A 13,272-nucleotide genomic window follows, 5' to 3' on the forward strand; every position below is an offset into this window, starting at 1 on the left:
GGGTTGAATTGAGTAACATCCTAACTTATTAAGGGCTCGAACAACTCGCATGCATCACCATCATACTTTATAGTTCAATTAAAAGCAGTTACCCAGTTCTACACAAATAATACCAATAAAAATGCAAGTTTCTACACCCAAACTAATGCATCCGTTTATCATACATATCAAAACATACAGTTATCGCGTAAACCTGTACCTCTAGTTTATTTCAAACGATTGATGTGCTCGTTTTCTTGTTCCTTGTTTCATACAACGGCGCTGAAGAAGTCTAATAGACGAAACCGGTACGCCTTTAATGTAACTGTTTTAATTGTTTGATTCGTGGAGCCTGGAGGTTCATGTACTCTCGATGCATCAAGTCGCATATTTGAACGCTTGAAAGTTGAAACCACGAAAAGACTGCAAACGCGCGGTTAATGCGAGCCGACATACGCCGAATCGCGATTCCGGCCTAACATGGTCTCCGAAAATAAGTCACAGGTCAAAGTTCATTTAGGTCAAGGTCATGACATTTTCAGGGTAGGTGTGAAATTGATCAACGCGAGGGTCATAGGCGGCGGAACGGGGAGGGCACCGGGGCACCGTGCCCCCCTTTGATTCTGGCATTTTAACATTAGCGCTATGGGCGTTGCATGGAAAGAATGGGACCAAAAGTCGGCAGTGCCCCCCCCCCCCCCAGTGGCGGATCCAGGGGGGGGGGGCAAAATGGGCATTTGCCCCTCCCAAACGGCGTAATTTTAACATAACGCCTATGGACGAGGCATGGAAAGAATCAATAAATTGTTATGGTTTCCCCCCCAAAAAAAAACTGTGAGCTGGATCCGCCACTGCCCCCCCCCCCATTAATTGAAGGTGTTCCGCCGCTACTGGCGAGGGTAGGGTAAGGTGCCTAATTAGCGACCCCCTTAATTTGAACCGTCATTGCTCACGCGCTGTGGGTGCCACTGTATTACTGGCTTGATTTTCGGAGAGATCGCCCATTTTTCTATTAAAATATAGTCATTTTCTGTCCCAATATTCACTGACTTATTTGTAGTGAGCATTTTGGCAAACCATTTCAAAAAGCGCTAATAGGGAACTCTTCCCGATTAACGACCGGGGAGGGTCGCTAATAAGTCTATGGGTTTTCCCATATTAAAGATGGCAAAAAATGCGACGCCTGAAAAGATGAAATATGATCTCAAAAAGGTAACCTAAACGCAAAGCACTCAATCACTCGAACAGGAACGTTTATCCAACACATTTACGTAAGTAAAAACTGATCACGTGATGCACCGAAGGCGAAAAGAAGGCGGAAACCCAAATTTTGCGGGCTATCTCGTATGATATTCGAGGTCCGCGCTGAATTCGGCACCCCTGCAGTCGGTGACGACATTTGGCATCCCCTGCCACACATTGCAAGCTTCAGCAACACCTCATTTTTATTTCTCTCTTTTCCCCTTTCTTTCCCTTCTTGAGCTATTTGCGACCATGTCAGGCGCAAATAGGAAATATGAGTTGCGACACATTTTTAACCGCCATGCTGTGCACAGTTGAGCGATTCACTATGGGAAAACGGCAATCAATTGAAAAAGGAATGTCGAATCAGAATAAAAAAGGTGCATCATCCTAATGTGCATCGCTTTTCATCAGAGAGGGCCCAAACACACACGTTTTGGATAAGAAACTCGTCATTTTTATTTAAACTCACCTGAAACGTCCCACCAGAAACATCGACGACCGGGAAATAATTTAATTTGATAACCAAAGTATGGCTGACCTTTTGACGATATTTTACCCCGTTTTCTCCTGCCAGTTTTTCTGTAGGGAGGTAGGTCGCAAATCGGAAAGGGTCGCTAATTAGGCATCTTACCCCTGAAAGTTTTGTCGCGATCGGCCGCTTTTTACGCGAGCTATTTGCGAAAAACCGAAAGGATGGATGTCCGTTCGACCCCCGCGTATACGGACGAGGGAACGAACCATTCCAACGTTTCTGAACCGATTGCATCGGCCTTCTGGAACGGGAGAACGGAGGAACGTACCGTTTTTCTCGCGAGCCGCAAATTCGTGTAATAAAATAAAAAATATTGCTTGATTTTTGCAGAGGCGGATCCAGCTCAGAGTTTTTTTTTTTGGGGGGGGGGCAAACCATAACAATTTATCGATTCTTTCCATGCATCGTCCATAGGCGTAATGTTAAAATTATGCCGTTTGGGGGGGGGGGGCAAATGCCCATTTTGCCCCCCTGGATCCGCCACTGAATTTCTTACAAGTTTCTCAGAATCTCCCAAATAAGTTTTTATTTTGCGCTTTTTTTTTAAATAAATTTAGTTCGAATGTTTGAATGGACGGATTGACAGAGCCCGCCGAGGCCCACGCTAAGCAGAGCCTGTTGCGTAGACCCCGACTCCTACCGTCCGATCGCGCAATTTCGGGTAATGGAGAATTTAGATGCCAAAGTTTAACGTGCCCTTCAAAGCCGAACACGACCGGTCCCACTCAACCGACTTCAACTGGCTGCCGATTTTTTGTTTTTTGTTTTGTTCGGTTAGGCCCTTTCGGTCCAATGAGACCATTTCAGAGCCGGGAGGATGATAGGATATAGGGGGAGACATGGGCAGGGCAGGCACCCTAGTGAGTCGCCGGGGCTGAGCCCGTCCAGAGGACAGGCCACCCAGCCCCAAGGCACTCACTGCACCCGGCTACGGGGTGCGCTACCTCGGGAGCAGCGGTGCCGCTCCAAGGGAGCAGCCCGCATGAGATAAAGTTGCCTGTCCAGGCCGGAGGGGGGTTGCGGGGTGGAGGAGAAGGATTTCAGCATCCTGAGGATAGAAGCACGGAACGGTGCCTGCGGATGCTCCTACCAACCGAAGACAATCCCCCTCAGGAGTCTCAAATATCGAGCGCCGGAGCGACTCGAACCCGGGCTCTCACTACCGGGAGTCCGGTGCTCTACCAACTGAGCTACGGGACAGGCTTAATTTATTACAGGCTAATTTATCTAATTTGTACTTTTTGACATTTGTACATCACATTAAATGACACTGCATATAATTTGATAGCAGTAACTGCTTATGTTCATGCGAATTTCACCTTACCGTTGCTGAAAAACATATGACGTCAAAATATTTGCTTTGCCTTTTTTTGTAAAAAATGACCCTTAATAGCCAAGATTATTCGTTTTTTGTATATTTAAAAATACTGATATCAATTTTTTCTAATTTATAACAACAATGACAAAATATCAGCCAAACACAAATATTACGTTTCACATTCATGTCTATTTATTTTTAGCGTTTCTATGACGGATTGGCGCATGCGCAGTCATTGTTTAACGACAAATCCGATAAAGAATAGGCGAATGTGAGTGAATATTGCGCTGTGGTTTCCTCTGTATTCTAATAAAAAGAGGAGGCTAATCCTGCTTGATAAATAAAGTGTGTCAAGTGAAAAATAAGCAAGATCATGCGGAACTTGAATGTTTACCGTACATGCACAACTGAGAGCTGACAAGCCCACTTATCCGGAGCGAGCAAGGTGTAGTTCTTCAAGAATACAAATAGGACACTTCATTTTTATTGCCTTTCATTGTTAACGGTGATGTTTAACGAGCCCTGAAGCTACACTTTGAAATGTTTTCGGCAACAAGCAGCATCTCCTTGGATACCCAGTCACAAGTATATGATTTTAAGAGTGAAGAAAATGCATTAAAATGGCAAGGACTCTTCAAAGAATCACTTGGAAAGGTAAGATAACTGTGCTTTAATTGGGCTAATGATGCTCATTGCTCTGTTAAGCTTTCATGGTTCATTGTTAATTTAATGTATTAAATGTTAATAGCTTTATACTTCATTTGTTTTTCCATCTAGTTAAATGCTATCTTACGATTAACGACTTCTTCCAAGACTGATAAGGAAATAATAGAAAGGTAAGATGAAAGTAATTGATACGTAACATACCAATGAACCGCATTGTAAAGAGGTTTTTTGAATATCAGCCACATTTGTTATATGCAAGGAATTTAATGGCATAAGTTCTATATGTTGCTGATTCAGACTACTTCCATTATTAGCCATTATCGCAACATAATTAAACTTCTAACAGTTACATTTCTTAGTTTTGAAAGTTTCCCATCACTGAAGCCTAGATTTTACTTGTGTATAGATTCTTTGTTTTAACCCTCGCATGTGTGCGGCGTTTGCCAGCTTCTAATGTGTAGGGGGGGGTCGGTTGGACCCCCCCCCTTGCCGTTTGGCCCCTGATCGAGCTAGAGCTTCGCGGAAAAAACGAGCGTGTTGCCCGTGACGAGAGGAAGCTGATGATACCCAATTTTAAGGTCCTAGGTCATTGGTTGACCTTCCAGATCAGGTCAATGACCCAAAGTCGGGAAAATCGGGACCTATTAGAAAGTCGTAAAGTGTGGCGGCTAAGGGGTTTTTCGGGGTGCTGATCACGAATATCGTGTTAGTTTTGATCACAGATGATGTCTTTAAGCATTTAGACCAGGTCGGGTCGGGTCAGGTCAGGTCAACCAGTAGGGGTTGTGACGGGTATTCGTAGTACGTGTCAACCACCTCTGACAGCTTCGTAACATGTTACGAAGGCACCAAAACTACTTCGTAAATGTTCAAATGGTTGCTAAATTCGAATTCAGCTCCAAAAACTAGCCTAGAAATATGTAAAACTCGAAAAAGTGAACCGAGGTCACCCGAGGTCACAAAAGGTCAATGACCCGACCTGACCTTCAGGTGACCTTGACACCCATTCTAATGCATGGGAGCAACATCAAATCACATGTTTGAACGTTTGAAACCACGAAAAGCTTGCAAACGCGCGGCTAATGCGAGCCGACATACGCGGAATCGCGATTCCGGCCAAACATGGTCTCGGAAAAGAGGTCACAGGTCAAAGGTCATTTGGGTCAGGGTCATGAAATTTTCAGGGTAGGTGTAAAATTGATCAATGAGAGGGTACTGAAAGTTTCGTCGCGATCGGCCGCGTTTTACGCGAGTTATTCGCGAAAAACCATGGGGGGGGGTCCATCCGACCCCCCCCCCTACACATGCGAGGGTTAAGTAATTAGCCTCATAGTTTATTGTTCAAATGACCGACGACCGTATCTTGTTTCCTCAATACCTAACTTTATCCTCATTGTTGTAATCAGTATAGTAATGCCATACAAGTGATATAGGTATGCAATAAAATGTATGCAATGTTGTCTATACCTATCTGATCAAACCTACCTAGTTAAATCAAACCTAGTTATCCTAAATGAATTCTCAGTGATACCACCAGTGTGCCTGCCTATACATTGTCAGCTGGCTGATCAAGTTGCACCTTTTTTCAGGTTTTGAGCCAGTTGCATATTAACCTCACTGCCCGTGAGGAGGCTCTGGAGCATGTTGAATCCCTGATTCTGCAGTTGCTCATGGTTCTGGCTGGAAAGCCAATGCCACACACTGTGCAGGTATGCTTACATTTGAATGCATTCTCTAGCTGCAGCATTTTCTTCCATAATGACACTATCAATATAAAAAGTGAGGACATATATTTGATGTGTGTTTCAGACACCTAAGGCAACACCTGTAATAGAAAACTAAATATAACATACAATATTTCATGTAGGTCTTATATGCAATGTTAATAGTCTCTAATCCTAAATCATCAGAGCCTCATAATGTGAGCACACTGCTAGACACACTATCTAGGGATGATACACCAAACTTATTTGAATGTTAAATGTGTATTTCAACATGCTGATCTCCCTCTAGGATGTGGAAGACAAAGTTGAGAAAACATTCCCAAACCCAATCAACAAGTGGGCAATAAAAGAGGCCCGTGGTGTACTGGAGAAGGGGAAGAAGAAATCAGTTGAATTGCCAGTGGAAAAAGTTCACAACCTCCTAGTTAAGGTAAATAAAAAGACCCAAGTGCTTTGAGCTCTTTGATCTGAATGTGCATTGTATTTGTAGTTCACTGCTTTAGATGGTGTCTCAATTAGGTAAGGTTGACATTCAGACTTGTTAGAACAATCATATTCCAAATATTCTCTTCATTGCTGAATGAAAGTAAAGGTGATTGTCCTAAACCTGACAAAGTATTCTCATGAGTCATGATAGTTTTCATTATCCATAAATTTTTAGACTAGACTTTTATTACATCCTGATTTGTCATGTTCTGGTTTGACATATTTTGTGTTTGTGTTTCAGGAGGTGTTTCAGCATAAAATCGATTTTCAAGTGTCATTGTACATTGTGGCTGTTCTGGAGTATATTGCTGCTGATATCCTCAATGTAAGTTGTAGTTAGTGTTTTCATTTTATTTGTTTTATTACTGTCAAATGTCCCATGCTCATTCACGAGCTAAACTAGACCAGGTGCTGATGACATATCAACTCCCTTTTATTATTTATATTGAAGGGCACACTGATTTTCGTGGCTGTTGATAGTGTGATATTCAAAGTGCCCAACTTTCTCTAATAAAACCTTTTTTCATTTTTACTTGTTAATTCTTGAAAGCATAATTATTTACATGAAGTAGGTAATTCCATTCTCTGTAATTTGGTTAGTTGCTAGGATGAAGGGTGTTCCAGATGTGTTATGGTAGAATAAGATGATATACAATCTCAGGTAAATTCTTGCATGAATGTAAGTTGGCAGTAGCTTCTGGTTAGTTAACTTGTAATCAATGTAGCAACCATTCTGAATTCCACATAGTCTGCAATCGTCCACCTCCTTATTTTGTGTGATTTTTTACACTCCTTATGAAATCCAGGCTGAGTTCCTTCTAATCCTATCCAAAGAGATTCTCGAGATAGCGATCACACCATCCTGTGATAATTTGGACGTCATACTCCTTATTCCCTTGCTTGAAGTACTAATCCTGGTGAGAAATAGGATAAGGTGATTGTTATGGGGTTTAGTTACTGTCAAAGATACATATAGTAGTCTTCTTCATTATCAGTACATGAGAGATCTTCTTAAAATGTGATTGTTTTCATTTCTAAGAGACATTTTAAAGCATTTTAACTTTGATGCAAATCAATTAAACATTTTCCTTTTCATTTTTGATTATTTTTCTCCAGCCTTTTCAATATGTGTTCTGTATTCACAAGGGGTGAAATATTGCTATTTTTATTGTGATCAGCTTCACATTAAATGTTAAAAGCATGTTAGTATGCCACCTTTTAGGAGCGTACGTGATCAGAATTCGGGAATGCAGTCTCGTGAGCAGTCTTCCTACTAGCTGAGCACAATGCACTGGTGCATCCCATAGCACGCTGACCAGTCGGTATGTCTGCCTACGCTCGTGGGCCGTTTGATCTAACCTTGCGCCTGTGCGCATCCGTTTCAGCTGGCGGGCAAATACAAGAAGAACATCCACCATGTGGAGCACCACGCCATCACGACGCAGGACATCAAGACGGCGATATCGGCCGATCAGGTGGGTCGGCGTGCTGACCGCCGCGGAGGGAGGGGCTCCTCCCCTGAGAGTTCCTCCCAAGACAAGCTCCTCTCCTGACTTGTGCGGGCCCACCTCTTCTGCTTCCGCTCCTGCTCCCGGTCGGTCGTTGTCGTTATGATGTTCCTCTTCCTCTCCTATTTGGGTTCCTATCCATCCGTTTTTTTCTCGATAAGCTCATCCTTTCACTCCCTCCTGATTTTTTTTTTGCCACTTGTGTACGGCGATGGCAAGCGTGAATCGGTGAATCTGGCAACCATGAGTGCAAGCCCTCAAACCAAAACAACGCTTTCATTCCGTTTCCCGTCCCTTCCCACCTTGGACACTCTCCTCAGATCCTCCGCTGTCACACGACCAGCGTTGCTTCTGCCGGGCTGTCAATGTATGCACTGTGCGGATGTAGTGCGGATGCTCGCCCCGGTCGGGCAGAGCCCAGAAACGTGCCAGGGACGAGCTGACCCTGGTAGGGCTCAGCGCTGGGGACAGATAGTACGCTGCTTGGCTGCTCCGCCGCCGTCAGGACCGCTGTGCACTGTCGCACTTGTTGAGGCGAGAAGCTGTGGCTGGCTGGGTGTGGGGTTGGGTGGCAGGGGCTACTGTGTTGTTTGATTGTGTCTGGTGTGACCAGGGCCTCTTTTCATGAAGTGAGTCCGTAACTTACGCCGGTGTTTGGTCTTGTATTGCAAGTGCATGTTCAAACTATCGTCATCGCTTCACATGCAATTGCAATGCAAGACCAAAAACCGGCGTAAGTTACGGACTCGCTTTATGAAACGAGGCCCAGGATTGTGTGAGATAGCTGGTAAAATAACCCAGTTTTTGTCAAAAGAGACGACCTTTTTGCTGTATCTAAGACAAAGCAATCGGGCAAAATTTGGGTTGTGATAGGCAGATAGGGTGCTTACGAATGCAAGAATGTGTCGTTTCTATCCAAATCTTTGTATTCCTACGTCGTATTCTTCAGCGATAAAAATGGATAATTTGTACATATTTTCTTAATAGGAGTACATTGTTTTCTAGAACAACTCTGAGGGTGATTTTGCCAGGTGTAACGACAGGGCGTCGTCCGCAATGTGTGCACATATGTACATGTGTAGGCGTGCGTGGCTGCTGTAGCGGCTGGCGTGGATAGTCGCCGCGGCTGACAGTGCGCGTCTGTGTGTCTGTCTGTCTGTCCGTCACCGCCGCACGCGCTCGCAGAACTGGATAGTGCTGACCAAGGTAACGTGCTGAGTGCCGCATGGCTGCTACACTGCCCCTGACGGCACCGCCGCTCCAGCTGACGGCTGCCGCTGCTGCCTGCTGCTCCGCTTCCCTTCCACACTGCACTGTGGTGCACGCCGCACAGTTTACTGCTGGCTCGTGCATATTCCCTCTGTACTACGTAGATTCCTCCGCATTTAGGAACCCACTCAATGCACCATCTTATGTCTTGTGTACCCGTACTTGGAGTATGTCTTGTCTGAATGACATTCCCAGTCTGAGGGCAGTGATCAGCCAAGAGGATATAGTACCTGACGCTGGTCAGACTGTTGAATTTTGTTAGTGTGGCTTAAAGCCTCAGAAAACGCCTGGCAAAACAGTAGCGCTGTCGGAGAGCCTTGTGCTTCTCGTCAGCTCCGCCCCAGTCCCCTCTTGCATGACCTATCGCTCACAGTCACCCCATATCGGTCTATTAGGCCGTATCGGGGCGATGCTTTGCACGGCATGAGGAACCACCCGTCCCGTCTTCCTGAGTCACTGCTGGAGTCCTTTGTGCTGACCGCAGTTAACATGGGATATCGGAGAGCCATCTCTGGCGGGGGCGGCACTCGGCTGGTATTGGGGCGGCCTTTGTTGCCACAGTGTCCGAAATAGGCGGGAAGTGGCGTCTAGACAGACAGTTTTATATACTCGTGCTGGATGGTAACTGAGAGGCATGGCACAGTGCGACTGCAGCTGTGGCAAATTAGAAAAAATGTCTGGTCCGCTAATTTTTTAGATATTTGTATTCCCTTGGAAATTAATGCTTCTATAGCTATTTTCCAAAAATATTGCGATCCAGAATGCATAATTGTGTATCGTCTTGTCTAGTTCAAGACCAGCTCATCAGCAACCAATAGGTAGCGAATGTAACACAATGTGGGAAACGGTTAGGGCTTTGAGACACTACAAATAAAAACAAATAAATAATATATTCAGGCTTTAATGGCAAAAGGGTCATCTGGCAGCGTGCCAACGGCGAAAACGATATGGTAAGGCAAAGTTGTTTGGGTGAACAATTGGTGGTAGGAACGGACAAATAAAACAGCGGCATAGCGGAGAAATGCGGACCGTAGATAGAAGTAGTAGCAGTGTAGCAACGTAGAATGTAGAATGTAGATTGTAGTATGTAGGTTTCAAAGTTTTTCCACCGAATCACATTGTGGCGAACGGCGGCGCACAAACTCCATGCGTTTCACGCCGGCGCCACACAGCCAAAAAACGCCACGTCGATGGGCGGCGCACTGGACTTTCTGCGCCACCACTGGCTTAGGGTGGCGCCACCATCCAATGGTCAGTAGGGACATCGTCGCCACCTGTGTCCACAACTAGCGCCACCTGTCGAGCAAGGCACAGGCCAACCCGCTCCGGCTCAGTCCGCTACATCCTCCCCCCGGTGTCGTAATGACACCTCGTTGAGCGGGGATAACGGAAGCCTGAACACAAAACCTCTTCGGTACGTTGCCCACTCAACAGCCACAGCCGCGCGCACACATATACAGCGTTCATCCTGAAGACACCACGCCTCGCATGGTATCGGCTTCGCTGCCGAAGTCACAGCTCCGGAGAGCAGCAGTCATCTCCGCCGCCCACTGCCACCAGCTCCGTGCGGCAGGCGAGCTCCCGCAGTACCAGCTCCGGAGAACCACCGGCTCGCCGCAGCCTCGGAGAGCACCAGCTCGCCGCGGCCGACGAGCGCCTCCACCACAGCTCCAGAGAACACCAGCTCGCCGCGGCCTCGGAGAGCACCAGCTCGCCGCAGCCGACGAGCGCACCAGCTCGCCGCAGCCTCGGAGAGCACCAGCTCGCCGCAGCCTCGGAGAGCACCAGCTCGCCGCAGCCTCGGAGAGCACCAGCTCGCCGCAGCCGGCGAGCGTCTCCGCCACAGCTCCGGAGAACACCAGCCCGCCGCGGCCGATGAGCGTCCCCGGACGCATCTTCGGAGGACTCCAGCTCGCCTCAGCCGACGAGCACCTCTGCCGCAGCTAGCCGCCATCAGGAGGGATCTGTTAGGAAGAAACAAAAGGAAAACATAGGATACTTGGGATATACGTGATAGGACAACACTGTCGTCACCAACATAACAGCCATCCTTCAACACAGTTCTGACACAGAACAGTTCTGAGCTTATTCAGCCTCCTCCAGGAGGCACACTTTGCTGACCGGGCGCCGGTACTTGCCTCCCCCCGCTGCCATCAGTTCCACGGTACGAACTACTCCGTCCGAGCCCGGGAACACTCTTGTAACCCGGGCCAGGGGCCAGAACCCGCGTGGCGAGTCTGCCTCAATCATCAGCACGACGTCTTCAACTTTGAGATTTCTTCTCTCGCGCAACCACTTCTGCCGACTGGCTAGTGTTGGTACATATTCATTTCGCCATCTCTTCCAAAAATGTTCTGCCAGTACTTGTGACTGACGCCAACGTCGTTTGCTGCTGATCTCTCTGTCTTGAAATATGCCAGGAGACATGTTGGCGCTGGCACACCCGAGCAGAAGGTGATTTGGCGTCAGTGGCTCAACATCCGTACTGTCAGGACTGACGTGTGTCAGCGGCCGTCCATTGATCATTGACTCCACCTCGAGCAGAGCAGTGTGGAGTACTTCATCGGTCACACACTGAGATCCGATAGTTACTCTGAGCGCGCGCTTTACGCTGCCCACCAGCCTTTCCCATACGCCGCCCATGTGGCTGGCGCTGGGAGGCATGAAAGTCCACTTAATGTTCTCCTGACTCAGTTCGTCAGTAATGCGAGTTTGGTCGAGTTCATGTAGAGACTCACGGAGCTCACGTTCACCTCCGACGAGGTTCGTCCCATTGTCGGAGTACATTGAGTCTGGCTTCCCTCTCCTTGCCATGAATCTCCTCAGTGCCATGACGAAACTGTCCGTATCTAAAGCGTTTGCTACCTCCAGGTGTACTGCGCGGGTCGAGAAGCAGGTGAACAAGACGCCGTATCTCTTCTCGGTCCTCCTGTACTTCTTCACGAACATTGGCCCGAAGTAGTCGACTCCTACCGTGCTGAAGGCTCTGGACGTGTCATACCGGCTGGCCGGCAGCTCTGCCATTCTTGGGACCTGCGCGATCGCTCTTCGTCTTTTGCACACGGTACACTTGTGTAGGATCCTCTGGACTGTCGAGCGGGCCTTCAGAATCCAATATGTCTTCCTGACTTCTGTCAACGTTCTTTCTTGTCCTGAGTGAAGAACCTTCACATGGCAGTGCGTCACTACCAGGCGAGTAACGTCGTCTCTCGATGGCAGGATCACCGGGTGGCGAGTCGAATAGGTCACAGGCGCTTTGTCGATACGCCCACCGACTCTCATCACACCCTCACTCAGAGGAGTGTTGCCACACTTGGCAGCCGCATCAAACACTACTCTGAGCTTCCCGGGCTTCCGGGGGTTCGTTACACCATGATGTGGCAGGTACCACTTCCTGCGGTGTGCTTCTTGATCTTCTTCTGGGGTTGGCTTGCGAGCGAATCCGCGCTCGACGTAACCCTCGACAACCTTCTTACAAGCTTCCGCTTTCTCAGATTGTCGCATTAGGGTCTTCTCCAGGGAGTACAGCCGGTTGGCCGCCATCATCTTGTTATCAGGTAGGCACACATCATCACTCATCCACAGGAGTCCCGTCTCGTAGCGATTGTCCAGTCTCCTGGTTGTGTCTTCCATGATCTTCACGGCTCTGACGTCTTGGGGAGATTTGGCATCCTGGCCTTCAAACCTGCTCCCAAACGATTCCGTGCTCCACCACTCCCGGAGTGCTGCTGACAGTTGATCGTCTGGAGCCATCTTCCTGATCAGCATCACCTGGCGCGTTCGTTCTGGCAGGAATCCCTTCACCGTGCCCGTCAGCGTCCACCCGAAGGCGGTTCTGATGGCCACCGGTTGGCCCGCCTTCCCTGTCCTCGCTTCCAGCTGAAGCACCGCTTCAAGGACGTTGGCGCCGAGAAGAAGATCGACCCTCTTCCCTGAGCAGTCTGGAAGGTCGAGGTCCAGCAGGTGCTTCCATTCGATCCTCTTGTCAAGGAGCTCTGGAACCGTGACGTTGATGTCCCTGACGGAGAAAACTTCAGGGACCACTATTCTTGATCCGTCGCCACCTGACGCCTTGAGCTCCAGTTTCATCTTCACGGAGTTCTGGAGGCGCCCGCATCCTTCCACGTTTTGCAGGCGGAGGGTTTGTGGCTCCCCTTGAAGATTCAGCTGTGTCATTACCTCTTCGGACACCAGTGAAGTCTGAGAACCAGGGTCTAGTAGAGCCCAAACCTGCTTTTCCTTGCCACCACTGGCAAGGACGGTGACTGGTACGACCTGCAGCAGGGTTGTGGTCGCGCCCGCCTTCACTGATGCTGCTGCTACCACGCGCTGGCCAGTGTTCCTGAGGTCGACCCTCTTGCTGCCATGGAGCACCTGATGATGTCTCATCTTGCAGCTGTCGATGCCGCACGGCCTTGCCGAGCGACAGTGCCGAACGCCATGTCCAGCCTTCAGACAGAAGAAACAGCACCTCGCACTGGCGATGAAGTGGGCTCTTTCATCAACCGATTTCTTCAAGAAAATCGGACACGTTGTCACCTCATG

The 13,272-nt window shown here is 48.1% G+C and overlaps 1 protein-coding gene across 5 annotated transcripts in view; it reads left to right on the forward strand.

The window, feature by feature from the left end:
* The first annotated feature begins 3,304 nt into the window (after positions 1-3,304).
* The window catches only part of LOC122393829 (son of sevenless homolog 2-like), a 28,710-nt gene continuing 18,742 nt past the window's right edge, over positions 3,305-13,272 (forward strand). For 2 of the 5 annotated variants that reach the window (XM_043390233.1, XM_043390235.1), the window contains exons 1-6: positions 3,324-3,728; positions 5,330-5,449; positions 5,754-5,894; positions 6,192-6,275; positions 7,336-7,425; positions 8,644-8,664. In XM_043390233.1, coding sequence (XP_043246168.1) covers positions 3,615-3,728; positions 5,330-5,449; positions 5,754-5,894; positions 6,192-6,275; positions 7,336-7,425; positions 8,644-8,664 — 570 coding nt within the window. In that variant the 5' untranslated portion in view covers positions 3,324-3,614. Of the gene's footprint in view, positions 3,729-5,329; positions 5,450-5,753; positions 5,895-6,191; positions 6,276-7,335; positions 7,426-8,643; positions 8,665-13,272 lie in introns of all 5 variants that reach the window. The other 3 variants (XM_043390234.1, XM_043390237.1, XM_043390238.1) reach the window with 3 other exon arrangements.

The sequence above is a fragment of the Amphibalanus amphitrite genome, unplaced genomic scaffold, assembly GCF_019059575.1.
Source record: "Amphibalanus amphitrite isolate SeventyFive unplaced genomic scaffold, NRLGWU_Aamphi_draft 000556F_arrow, whole genome shotgun sequence".
Lineage (NCBI taxonomy): Eukaryota > Metazoa > Arthropoda > Thecostraca > Balanomorpha > Balanidae > Amphibalanus > Amphibalanus amphitrite.